A 13,107-nucleotide genomic window follows, 5' to 3' on the forward strand; every position below is an offset into this window, starting at 1 on the left:
AGCGAGAGTCCGTTCAGCGAGCCGGGGGCGCTGGAGGAGGCCGAGCCCGACGGCGGCACAGAGACCCAGACCAGCGACGAGGGTATGCACGACCCCTGACCTTCAAACAATTCGCCCCCACACTTCCATCCCGCTGTGTGTGTCCCTGGTGGAGAGTGGTTGCTACGGCAACAGCAGCCATGGAGACAACTCCCCCACCATGCTCCCTCCCTCCGCTCTCCTCCTCCTCCTCCTCCCTTCTCTCTCTATCAGGATTAATAGAAAAGACTGTTTGCATGCTGTGTTCTGATTGGTCGAGCTGTAGGAGGAACAAAGCCGCAGAGACGGCTGATTGACAGGTTCAGGTTCATCTCTTATCTTCATCTCCTCCTCCTCCTCTTTTCTCCGCAGAGGGTGAGGGCGTGGAGGCGGTGGCGAGGTTCGACTACGTGGGCCGGTCGGGCCGCGAGCTCTCCTTCAAGAAGGGAGCGTCGCTGCAGCTCTTCCAGCGAGCGTCACATGACTGGTGGGAGGGGCGGCACAACGGCAACCACGGCCTGGTGCCTCACCAGTACATCGTGGTGAAGGACAGGCGAGTGCACGGTTTGATTATAAATGGTGTAATTTTTCGCTAAAAAAATTCAAAAGAAATAAATAACGTCAATTTTTGTTTTTGAAAATCACCCAAAAATTTTTAAAGGAAAAAAATTGAAATAATCACCTTTTTTTCCCTTTCAAAAATCACAGAAAAAATGTTTAAAGAAAACATGGCTTGAAAATTAATAAAATAAATACAAAATACAGCCATTTAAAGTTGTATTCCTCTCCAATAAGCTGAAATAAAAAAGCATAAATCCCTCCCCAGCTTAAAAAAAATATTTGACATGCCTCCCCCTTTTTGCAACAGTCTCTAAGATATATTTTAATATTCAGTTCTAATTCTGTTCTGAGTTGATTTTTGTTAAATAATTAAAAAATATATTGTATAGTAATAAAAACGAACAGATAAGGACTATCAGTTGTCGTTTAAGAGAATATGTAATCTTTAAAATTTGCCTCAAAGTCATTTAAAAGTCATGGATTTTTCTGTGTGCACACAGAAACACATGTGCATGTGTCCCTTTTTGCCATTCTGTGTCCCCTCTCTAAATTCAGAGATTTCTGAGGTTTATTTGACTAAGAAAGATTTAAAGGGGCACTCTTATTTTATTTTATATTATATTAATAAGCATAATAAAGCAAAGTGCCGTGCAGTAAAACGTGTCTTCTTCAGCTCTAGTTAACAGACGTGTCTCATGTGATTCATTGACGGGCTGCAGTGATGGCTGCAGGTGGATCTGTGTGTTGATTAACGGACTTATTGGACTGAGGGAGTCACTAACCGCACGCTATCGATCACTTAATTGATGATTGGTGTGTTGTCTTAGCTCAGCTCTCCCGTCTCAGAGCCGTTTGTCCTGACTGAGAGTCTCCTGCTGTGTTCAGGGCCGACGTCATGTCCGACACGCTCAGCCAGAAGGCGGACAGCGACGGGGGAAGCAGCAGCACCGACGACAAGAGGTCCAGGAGCGAACTGAGCTCTCCGACCGACATCAGACCACCAGAGACCTACAACAGGTCTGTCACGTAAGATACCTTTCATTAGCACAGGAGAGGAGAGAGACGGTTCCAGCCGCTCGTTCTCTCGCCTCTATAAATACCATCAGGCTGTTATCACTTCTGTTTCTCATGCGACTTCCCGTCTGCAGACATCGCACACCTTTTACTTTCATACTCATCCCGAACAAGACGTGATCTTATGAAGAGATGTGGGTGTGCAGCAGTGATGGAAGAAGTATTTGTACGCTTTATTTAAAGCCTGACTTCAGTATTTTTCAACCTGGACTCTATTTTCTCATGTTTTTGTGTCTAACAGACGAATGGGAACAAACGTTTTTTAAGCTGGTCCAGTATTGAGTGAAATAGGCTGCGATGTAACCACTCCGAGCATGTTTACACCATCAGTCTACGTCCACTAAAAATATTCTTGTTTTTTTAAAGAGCAGTATCCTTTTTGTTTAACCAAAATAAGCCCTTAAATCACAATTATCAAACCCACCAGACTGAATTTAAATAAAAAGCAATTTTATCATCTTAAAGCATACTTTATTCAAGTCGACAGAAACAAAATAAAAATCAGAGAAGCTGTCTTGGTTTGTCTTTACTCCAATAATCCCCAGCTCTGGATTGTTTGAGATATAACCTTTATTCACCCAGTCAGATGTGAAAGAAGGCGAGCTCTTTTCACGCCAAAATTACTGTTTATTAAAAGTGAGTCTGGTGAGTTTGCGATGTGATTTTGGGGCTATTTGTTGGTTAAATAAAAAGTTTGAGTTTAATCTTTGTGCTCACCGTGAAAAACTGACCCTTTAAAACCTTTAGAAAATGTAACAGATGTACAGATGTGCATTTTCGAAATCAGGGATACTGAACTTGCTTTGCTTCGAGGGCCACTTTTGCAAAATGACAGGAGGCCAGGGGCCATTTTTAGGACTTTACGACATCTCTAGGATTTTAGGATGTTTCAAGGACTTTCCCAAATTTCTAGGATTTTGGACATTTCTCATATTTTAGGACATTTTACGGACTTTAGGACATTTCAAGGACTTTTTGGACATTTTCAGGATTTTAGCACGTTTCTGGGATTTTAAGACATTTCTAGGATTTTAGGACATGAGGGGCTTAGCTAGGACCTCTGTCGGGGATGAGGGGGGATCCACTGGCACTTTACTTGATAAACAAGCTCTATTTTGATGCTGTTTTATGCACTCTGGCACCTTATGTAAACTAAAAGTACAAAAACAATTCACCGTGTGAATCACTTTAATTTCACCCGGCATCCTATCAGAGTCCAGATGCAGCCCGCGGGTATCACTGCTCTGAATCATCATCATCTTCATCTTGTTTCTATCCGCTCACAACAGCCAGAATCATCCTTCAACCCGGAGTCGTCTCTGAGTTTCTGTAAACTTCAGCTCACAGTGTTTGTACTTCCTGTCGACAGTCACAGGAGGAAGCGCACTGACGGTTTATTCCGCCGCCCCCTCGGCCGCTCCAACGACAGCCACTGCCACGGGAACGGGGGCGTCATGGAGAGAAGCTCCCCTCCGGTGACGGGTCACTTCAGCCCCAGGGAGCTGCTGCTTGGGCGGGGCCAGGGCTTGACCCCACCCCTCGACAGCCCGGAGCGCCGCCGTCGCTCTGCAGCCGCTGTGACCATGACGGTGAGCCGACATGATTCACTGCGGAGGCCGGAGGACACGCCCATCCGGCGCTCCAGCAGCGGACAGCACGGCTTCAGCGATTCCCACCGCTCCAGAGCGCTGGACCCCGACACACTGGCTCAGGTACACACACACACACACACTCAGATTCAGCTAATTAACTTAAATAGATGGCATTAATTACAGCTGCGTTAATCAATATTTAATGGATTAAAATTGAATTATGTGAAATGGGTCACTCATGAAGAATGATCAGTAACTGCAGCTGTTAAATGGTATCATGTAAATATTCAATTTACAACATTAAGGAGCAAATCTTTGGTATTCGTGCTCGCTTTTTTTATGGTTTCCCCTTTAGAATGGCTATAATCTCTTTTTATTGTGCTGTGTTTTTGTGTAAAACTAAAATAATGGTGACTTTATAGTGTATCATATCGGTAAATTTATTTTCTTTAGCTGAAGATGTTACATTGGTCTAATTTGCATTGTTTATTTTTTGTTTACCGTCATACATTTCTTCATTTTTTCCACACATTCTCTGTCTCCCTTCATGCATGCCAGCTGGTTAAAATTATTTTTGAATATTTTTGAGTTTAAATGTACGTTTAAAAAAATGCAAGACAATTTTTTTTTTTTAAATATGGGTCCTTTAAAAATTGTTAAAAAATTATAAAAATTTTGTCAGTGGAATTGTGTGAAATAATCCTGGCAGATGATCGTGAGAATGAAGAGAGGGAAATGTTTTATTATGGAGCCATGGCTGCTTCCTCTGTACACGTGTGGATCGAGACATGAGTGGCTTTGCTAAAAACAGATTTCATCCAAAATTCAGGATGTCAGGGACCGCTTCTAACGACATCTGTCAGCACATCTCCGCAGAGTGACGTAAAGTGCATCATGCATGAATTCTGAATATTCAGACTGAGGTCACACTGCAAAAACTCGACCTGTCTGATTTAGGAGCACATATGAAAGAGTCAAATCAGAATTTAAAAACCTTTTTTTTCACCTTGTGTGTTTTTTATCATTCTGTCCTCCACCTACATACCTCTCTAAATTTGGATGTTTTTGCAGGTCAGTGCAGCACTTGTAGAACTCATCATGCGATCTTAACTCTTCAGCAGCAGTTTGTGTCGTGTGCCGGATAAATTGATGTGTTTTTCTGATCAGAGACGATCGATACAGAGGAGCAGCTGCGGCAGAGGGAGTGAATGCAAACTTTTCGACCAAGCGCGACTACGTTTCACTTTGACTGCGCCTGGTGTTCTGCTGCTTTAGCTGTGCCCAGAGTAAATCTGCACTCTGAGAGTTTGGTGCAGTGCACAACCAAACAGTATATATTTTCCAACAGAGCTCCTAAAGAGCCGCCACTAATAAATAAATGCGCAGGAAGCTCTATTGTGTTTAAGACGACGTTATGATCCTACTTGAATCTTTGTCAGGTCAATTTTTTAAATGTTTTTTGGCCTAATGAAGTAAGCATGCAGGCGTTACTTGTTGTTTTTCTCTGGTACGCTGCTGTAGCCTTGCACCTGCGCGATGTGCGTCTGACTGCCCTCCCTCAGACCCTTTTGTGTTCACAGTTTGTGGATCAGTCAGTAAGCTTGTTTCACGCCTTCGTGCCGTCGATTGGAAATAATGACGGTTAGTGCGGCGGCTGCAGCAGAAATAAACCTGCTGATGTTTTGAACATCCATCGCCGTGCTTCTGTGAATGTTAGCTGCTTAACATCACTCAAAAGAAACACAGTCGCAATTGTGTTTTATCAACATTTCTGAAATATTGCGTACGTTTTGTGCAGATCTGTGATGGAAACCGGCCTGTTGTGAAACTATGGCTTTTCCAGTGAAGCTGTGAAGTCTATTTGCTTCTCTTCATGGACTCTTTAATTGTCCTCTGTCCTCCTGCAGGACATCGAGGAGACGGTGACGGTGGCTCTGGGGGAGCTCCGGCAGCTGGAGCGGCAGGGCTGCCGGCCGGCTCCCGACGTGGTACTGGACACTCTGGAGCAGGTGAAGAACGGCCCCGTCACCACCTGCTCCTCTGAGTCTCCCAGCCCCCACAGCACCCCCAGCACCCCAGGCACACCGGGGACACCCGGCACCCCCGGCACTCCCGGGACCCCCGGCACCCCGAGCCCCCTCAGCCCTCTGAGTCCAATCAGCCCGCTCCCCGGACCTCCGCCCGGACCCCCCCGACCGGCCAACCCCTCCCCCGACACCCTGGGCTCCTTTAAACCTGTGGCAGCTTCTCGTATGGGGGCTCCGCTGCGGCCCCCCGCCCTGCGGCCCAAACCTGTAGTCCCGCCCAAGAGCAGCACCCCGCCTCTGCCCCCACCGCTGGACAAATCCTGCACCATGTGAGCCAAAACAGGCCGACGAAGGCCAAATCAGGCCGACCCGGGCCAAAACTGGGCCAGAAGAGGAGATCAGGGTACTGCTTAATGTTTATAATCAACATGAGGGTAGAAAGGGTAGGACAGAGAAAAGGGTTTTAATGTAGTAATAAACTAAAATATATGACATGACCTATGATATGATATGCCATGATATTTCTGTGTTGTCAGGTTGGTGTGTACTCTCTTGGTGTGTAGGAGTTTACTTTCTCCATGTATCGAAGCATTTATCAGAGGTTAGCTAAAAGAAGTGCTGATGAAGAAGAGACACAGGAACGAAGCGGAGCGTCCTGTCCTGTATATGAGGTAGTCGGGGGAGACGTGGGGAGTGTAGTGCAGCTCCAGTAAAATGTAGTTTCAGTGCCGTGAATGTTGGCTGTGCTGTCATGACGATAGGCTTTAGCTGCGGAGCCCGTCACCAAAAAAAGGCCGCTGTGTACGTAGAGACCGATCGATCGGCTGCTGTATCTGAAGGAGGAGGACCCGGCAGAGTGACGCCAACGACGATGTGACTTTATAATTTATTTTTTTATTTTTCCACTCGGTTTCAGCTGCTAAGCTCACTTTCACCTCAAAACCACGAAAAACGCCTCCTGAGGTCGTCAGTGACACCAAACTTCACGTTATTTAACCAACGTCCAGCTATTTAATGAATGTTTCCAGTATTTAACGACTGTTCAGCCATCTATTGAATGTTCAGCGAGCTGCTGCGGCGACTCACTAAACTTTTTAACAGCCTTCTTGTGTTTTTCGGAGGGTGTGGGAGGGGGCGGAGCTTCAAACAGGGTGTGATGGTTGAGTGGTGGAGGAGCTTGGACAGAACTTTTTCTGGGACGGGGGGGGGGGGGGGGGGGGGGGGGGGGTTATTGGGCGTATGATTTTGTTCTTGTTCGTGTGAGTGTGTACGAAGACGAGTGTGTGTTCTGCTTGCCTGCCCTTGTTCTGCTCCCTTGTAAGTGCAGAAGCACTAGAATAGTGATAGATGATAGATAATTCATGCCTGCCTTGAGTGCCAGAACACGCAAGTGCAAGTTGGGGAAACGAGTGCAAAAAGCATGCCACTTCCTGTGTGTGTGTGTGTGTGTGTGTGTGTGTGTGTGTGTGTGTGTGTGTCTGTGCGTGCACGTGTGTGTGTGTGTGTCTGTGTGTGTGTAGTAATGGTTTACCTGCTTGTGAAGTCACTGAAGTCACTAGTTAACCTTAAATTCACAATAAGCTAACAGGGTGGGGCTTTGTGTGTAAACGCCCAAAAAAAAACAAAAAAAAAAAACACTTGAACAGCACACTGAATGTGGCCTCCAACCGGGCTGGTAACTGGTGTGTGTGTGTGTGTGTGTGTGTGTGTGTGTGTGTGTGTGTGTGTGTGTGTGTGTGTGTGTGTGTGTGTGTGTGTGTGTGTGTGTGTGTGTGTGTGTGGTGATCAAACATGAGCTGGGCGTGTGTGTGTGTATGTGAAAGTGCCTTTTTTTTAATCCTTGTCTTTTTTGGGGAGTCCACTCACGCATGTCCTGAACGAAGAGCAGCAGCACTCTGAATGAAATAATCATAAAGTGTTTAGTAGATTTACTGAATTATGAATTCTAGCATTAACCCATTGTGACATTGCACTTTGATGTATAGGATTGTGTACTTGGCATGTAGCATCATAACATGTTGGTGCATTTTAACTCAAAGGGAGGTTTCTTTGAATGTGTTTCATAATAACGGAAAATGGTTTTTGTCTGTTAGTGTTGCTGTATTTGAAAAACTGAGCTTCCTAAAGATGAGCTCATATAGCCAAATGGATTGTATCAACGTGTTGTATTTATATTATAAATAAATCAGAATAAATTAGCATACGAGTCATTAAAATCGATCAAAACTTTTTTAAAAGAAATGTGGCTAAATGTTTTGTTTGAACACTCAATAAACCTCCAAGTGTGTTCTCTAAATTAACGGCTTCTTACACTTTTTCTGTCACGCCCCCAAATTTAAAAGTTACAAATGTCATGAGTTTTCTCACTTTGGCTCTATAGTTATAATTTGCTGTTAGACAAAAATTGTTATAATGCTCAATATGTGCCTTTTTTATTTTTAATTTTCAAAGAAAGAAAATCGCCAAAATATTTTTCTTAATCGCAAAAAATAAAATTTAAAGTAAAAAAAATAGCCAATTTTAAAACATTTAACTTTCCTAAAAACATCACCAAAAATTTAAAAAAAAAAAAAAAAAAAAATAGCCACATTTAAAAATATTTAATTAAACAATAAAGATAAAGAAAAAAATTATCAAAATGATCTCCAAAAAAATTTAAATTAAATAAAACATACCTCTAAGCCTGCAGAAAGGCATGTTATCTTTAAAAATAGGCAGTAAAATAAATACAAAATACAGTAATGTAAAGTAGTATGCCCTCTCCCCTAAAGCCGAAATCAAAAACATAGGTCTCTCCCCAGCGCTTAAAAAACTATTTTATACGCCTCTCCCCTCTCATAAATGACTTACAGCCCCTCCATCAAATTTAAATATTCAATTCTAATCCTGTTCTGCTTTTTCTGTTTTGAGTAACATGTTTTGTTTAAGCTTTTTTAAAGTAGTGAAGAAGAACCGATAAGGAGTATCGGTTGTAATTTCAGAGAATGTAGTCTTGTAATTTGCCTCAAACTCATGGAAAAGTCATGGAAATTTATTGGTAAAAATGTGTAATGAAGGGAATGAGGGGATCTGATTTTTCCTTTGGATTTTGGAGAACTGTAGAGCCAGCCTCAAGTGGACGTTAGAGGAACTGCGGTTCAGCATTGACTTGATTTATCAGCCTTTTAGGTTTCCAGTTGGCTGAAACAAAATCTTACTTTCATTAATGAGTCATCAGTCAGTCAATTCCACAATCATGTCAAAGCTTTATTTATATTGTATCAAGCACAGTAAATATAAGCTATTAACAAAAATATTAACATTTTAAAACAGAACTTGATGCAAAATAATTAAAATCTTTCATACATTTTAAATTAACAGGATTGAAGCGCTCCCAGCGTACTGTTTGTACTGTCGCAGCCTCAGAATCAGTCGTTGGTGCATCTCTTTGGTCTGGAACATTTTTGGCAAAATTCAACATAAAAGTCTGTTAAACAAACCAGAAGTTGGACCGCAGTCAACAGTTTTATATTAGAATATTTAACGCTTTGATCAACATCAGCTTTCTGGTGCTGCGTTCAGACGACTCGAACAAGCATTTAAACCTTTGAAACGTGAGCAAATTGGTTTGATTTCTTCAAAAACGTCATAAAGGCAAAGAGCATCTTGGCAAGAAATTAGAATAAAATGACAGAAATAATCTGAAAATTGGCTAACAAAGAAAGAATCATTCGGAAATTGTCACACCAAAAAACGGGAAATTTTCAGGAAAGGTATTTTTTAATTAAAGAATTATATATTTAAAATTAAGTTACATAAAAATAATATTTTTTTCTTTCTGCATCCACTGTTTTTTTTTTCTTTTTTGTGCTAATTTTCAGATCATTTTCTTGTAGGTTTAACTTTGTGAATTTTTTTTTTCTATTCTTGGGTCATTTCTCGTAAAGTTGCTGATTGATTTCTTTCCATGTTTTTGTAGGAAATCACACCAGTTTGCTGAGTTTTTAAAGGTTTAACCATCTTATTTATCTGAAATGACTCGAGGTTCTTCATGAGTTCGTGTTTCAGCCCTTTGATCCGGGTTTGAGGGTGCTGAAGGGTTTGGAGTTCCTCAGCGAGCCGGAGATCTCCTGCAGGAAGGCGGCGATGTGCAGATCTTTCTCCGACTTCCGGCCGTCGAAGATAACGACCAGCGTGAAGTGCGGCTCGGGCCGGGCCGCGTCAGGTAGTAGGTGCTCTGAACTTTATCGTCGTAGAAGTGCACCACCTTGTCCAGAGTGTTGAGCTCAGTGGCGCGGTCCCCCATCATCATGATGACGTTTGGCCAGTGCGTCAACGGCCGCTCCCCCGACGGCAGGGACACCACGGCGGGGAACTGCTCCACGCCCTTCGGTGCCTCTCTGTAGGAGTGCGGGTGGTGGTAGCCGTGGCCCTGGAAGCTCTCAGAGCCGCGGTTGTCGAACACCAGAGACACGTTGCTGGCGTCGTGTTTGCGGATGAAGGAGCAGATCTTGCCGTGGTAGTCCGGCGTGGTGCGAGCGGTCAGCGCTCTCATGTCGGCCGGAGCGGTCTGTCGGCTCAGCGCTTCGTGGAAATAGAAGCTGAACTTTGCGAGGAAGCGCCGCCTGGAAGCGCTGCAGCCACACGTACAGGTGCGGCGGCTGCACGGCCTTCTGGGACTGACCTCCGAACAGATGCTTGCGGGTCTCTTTCTGCCGCTGGAACAGCTGACCCCAGGCGATGAGCTTGGAGTTGGCGCCGTGCAGGCTGAGCAGAGCGGGCAGGAAGTGCCACTCAGACACCTGGGCCTGGCAGCGCAGCAGCTGGGTCACCACGTCCACCTCCGTCTGGAAGCCCTCCTCCACGCGGCCCAGGATCGGGTGGTGGAACCTGCAGGGAACACGAGGTTAGTGGGAACACGAGCAAACGCACGAAAAAAAGAAGCTGGCCTGATTTTTACTGAACTGAATGCAGCCGTCACTTTGTCCGTACACACACGTACACACACACACACACACACACACACACACACACACACACTATATTTGGGCTCCACGTGTTTCTGCAGGAGAAACGAGAACGTCACCTTCACCCTTGAGCGCGCGGTCACATTAGTGATGTGTGCGGCGTGTCACCGTGCGACCTGCTGCAGCTCCGTCAACAGCTCAGTCATGCAGTTTGTGTTCCTGCTCCAGCGGCAGGACACGGTTTTGCTGACACGTCTCGAGGGAAAAAGGTAGAATTCTGCGTTTGCTGGATTAAGCAGAAAGTTTTCCTCCTCCAACCTCAATGTGTCACCTCTGTTTACAAGTTTATCTGTAGTTTTTTTAATTTTTGTTTAATCAACTTGTTTAACTCTTTAAAACCTGAGCAAATTGGCTTCATTTCTTTCAAAAATGTGGGAAAAGGGCGATGAGCAACCAAACGAGAAATGACCCTTGAAATTACAGAAAAAATAGTAAAAGAGTTATCTGAAAAGAAGCAAAAAAGGAAGAAAAGAGTGAAGTTTAAAAAAAAAAAACAAGGAAATAAACACAGAGAAGTGTGTAAAAAGTAATTTCGATAACATTTTAAATATAATAAGGAAACTAATTATTCTAACTGTATATTAATTTTAGCTTTTTTCATATCATTTTCTTGTATTTATTTATTTATTTTCAGTTTTTTTGGTGTGCTTATTTTTAGGAAATGTTCTTTCAACTTTTAATGTAACTTAATTTATAAATTTGCTCAATTCCTTTTTCTTATGTTCTTGAGGCCAATTTGCTCTGGTTTCAAAGGGTTAAGGAATAAAATTACACAAAAAGCAGATTTTGTGCGCTTAGTGCATCGTATTTCATATAATATTTCCCTTTGGAATAAAGTGAAATGGACGTATAAAGTAGCAGAAACAATAAAGTCAAGTACAAGAAATTCACTATAGCACATCAGAATAAAACAGTATTTGAGTAAATGTTGGTGCGAACTCATGCTCACTTTGAGCTGTATTTATGCAGGACGGCCTCCAGCGTGGTGACCAGCTCGTCTGAGTTGATGCTCTTCTGGCTGCCCAGCGCGTGCATCTTCTCGTACAGGTCGGCCATCTCCATCCGGGCCTGAGTGAAGTGACAGAGCTGCTCCGACAGGTGTGACAGCAGGTCCTCCAGGTAAGAGGCGGAGCCCAGCTGGCCGTGACGTCCCGCCGTCACCACCTTCCTGAGCTCGTTGTACAGCGAGGTGTAGATGTTTCGGATGGAGTCTTTACGGCTGAAGAAGGACTGGCTGCCTGCAGACAGAGAGGAAGGAGGAATCAGTCTTCTGCTGTGAGCTGCATGAGGATGATTTCTTCATCATTCGTGGTATACAGCGCCATCTGGTGTTAGAAATATGTAGCTGTATATGAGCTGCGTATAATCACTTTTCTTGTGCTGCTCTTGTTTTTGAGCAAATTGGTTTGAATTATTTCAAAAACACGGGGGAAAAGGCAATGAGAAAAGTGGCAATAAATGGCATGCAAATGATGACATATTAGTAGAATTAGTCAATTATTTCTAGGGAAAAATAGCTATGGAGAAAAAAAATCCAGAGAACTATATTTTGAATTATTAGAATTCAATTTTAAGAATAAGATTTGTAATTTTAAGTACTATTTTCTGGTAAGTTTTTTTTTTTTACATTTACTATTTTTTTTCTTTTTCTTTTTTTGTTTTTTTTTCGATTTATTTTTTCTTTTATTTCTCATTTCCTCCCTTCTGTTTTTAAAATAAAGCCAAATTACTCAGGTTTCAAAGGGTTCAACTACCCAGCAATCATTTAAAAAACTAAAGTCATTAAAATCAGTTGCACATTTACCAGCTGCAACATTAAAGAGATGAGCACATTATGATCAAAAATATTCAATTACATATACCTCTTTTTTATTATCACTTTGAAACCTGGATCAACATCAGTTTTTCTTGTGCTTCTTTTCTCAAACCTCAAAAAATGTGTATGATTTCTTTTGAAAACAGGAAAAACACGAAGCAACTGGACAAGAAATGTCAAGCAAATAGCAAGACAATAGTAAAAGGTGACTTTTTTTTAAAAAAAAAAAACAACTTTTATTCATTTATTTAATCTATTATCAAGCAATTTCTTTTTTTAAGACAAGTCTTATTAAATACGATTTTTATTGCAGTACTTTAATTTTTACAGAGTATTTCCGCACTGCATTATCGCTACTTTTACCATAAAGTAAAATACCTGGTTACGTTACTTTCTGCAAAACTTAGCTTGTAAGAGGCTTAAATTCTACTATGACAAGCCCAGATTTTCACACGAATATACTACTATTACCACCGATAAAGTATTGTTTCACAAAATCACCTGCTGTAAAAATAAATGAACTTTACCCATTTTTCTGTCCCAGGAATGTCATGTTGTGGTACGCTTTCTCCGCGGCGGCCAGGTGAGCCAGAGCGGCCAGCAGCGCGGCCCAGATGGCCCCGGCGCTCTTGCTGCTGTCCTTCTCCTTCTCCACGTAGTCCTTCGCCCGGTCGAAAGAAAACAAGCCGAGCTGAGTGAAGAAGCTCTCCAGGATGGCCCGCTCCGGGGGACGGGCCGCAGCTCCTCCACCTCCGTCATCCTCCCGCGGGCTGCCGGCCGCTGCCGTCCGGGCGAGCTAACGGCGAGCTAACGGCTAAACGACAACCTCACATCAAGGCAAGAAAAGATCATTTTCCAACCATTAAACGAACACTTTACTGACATAAATATATGTTAAGATAATTTTAAAAAGTGCGTATTTATGAAGATGCCCGTAAATGGCTTTAACATGTGCTAAAATGACTATAATTGGAAAATATGATGCCGGCATCAAGGTAAGTGACTAACACTTC

At 43.0% G+C, this 13,107-nt stretch overlaps 2 protein-coding genes across 2 annotated transcripts in view; one reads left to right on the plus strand and one right to left on the minus strand.

Annotated features, from left to right (window-relative positions):
- The window catches only part of LOC121961273 (SLIT-ROBO Rho GTPase-activating protein 1-like), a 34,185-nt gene extending 28,580 nt beyond the window's left edge, over positions 1-5,605 (plus strand). Inside the window, exons 19-23 of the mRNA XM_042511188.1 lie at positions 3-82; positions 391-571; positions 1,465-1,596; positions 3,023-3,365; positions 5,153-5,605. Of these exons, the coding sequence (XP_042367122.1) occupies positions 3-82; positions 391-571; positions 1,465-1,596; positions 3,023-3,365; positions 5,153-5,605 (1,189 nt within the window). The remainder of the gene's footprint in view (positions 1-2; positions 83-390; positions 572-1,464; positions 1,597-3,022; positions 3,366-5,152) is intronic.
- A 3,590-nt stretch (positions 5,606-9,195) lies between these two features.
- Positions 9,196-13,107, minus strand: LOC121961479 (KICSTOR subunit 2-like). The gene is given in 6 exon segments (XM_042511477.1): positions 9,196-9,465; positions 9,468-9,866; positions 9,868-10,141; positions 11,228-11,512; positions 12,622-12,820; positions 12,823-13,107. Coding segments are annotated over 6 exon segments (1,338 nt in total). The 5' UTR covers positions 12,854-13,107; the 3' UTR covers positions 9,196-9,315.

The sequence above is a fragment of the Plectropomus leopardus genome, chromosome 22, assembly GCF_008729295.1.
Source record: "Plectropomus leopardus isolate mb chromosome 22, YSFRI_Pleo_2.0, whole genome shotgun sequence".
Classification (NCBI taxonomy): Eukaryota; Metazoa; Chordata; class Actinopteri; order Perciformes; family Serranidae; genus Plectropomus; species Plectropomus leopardus.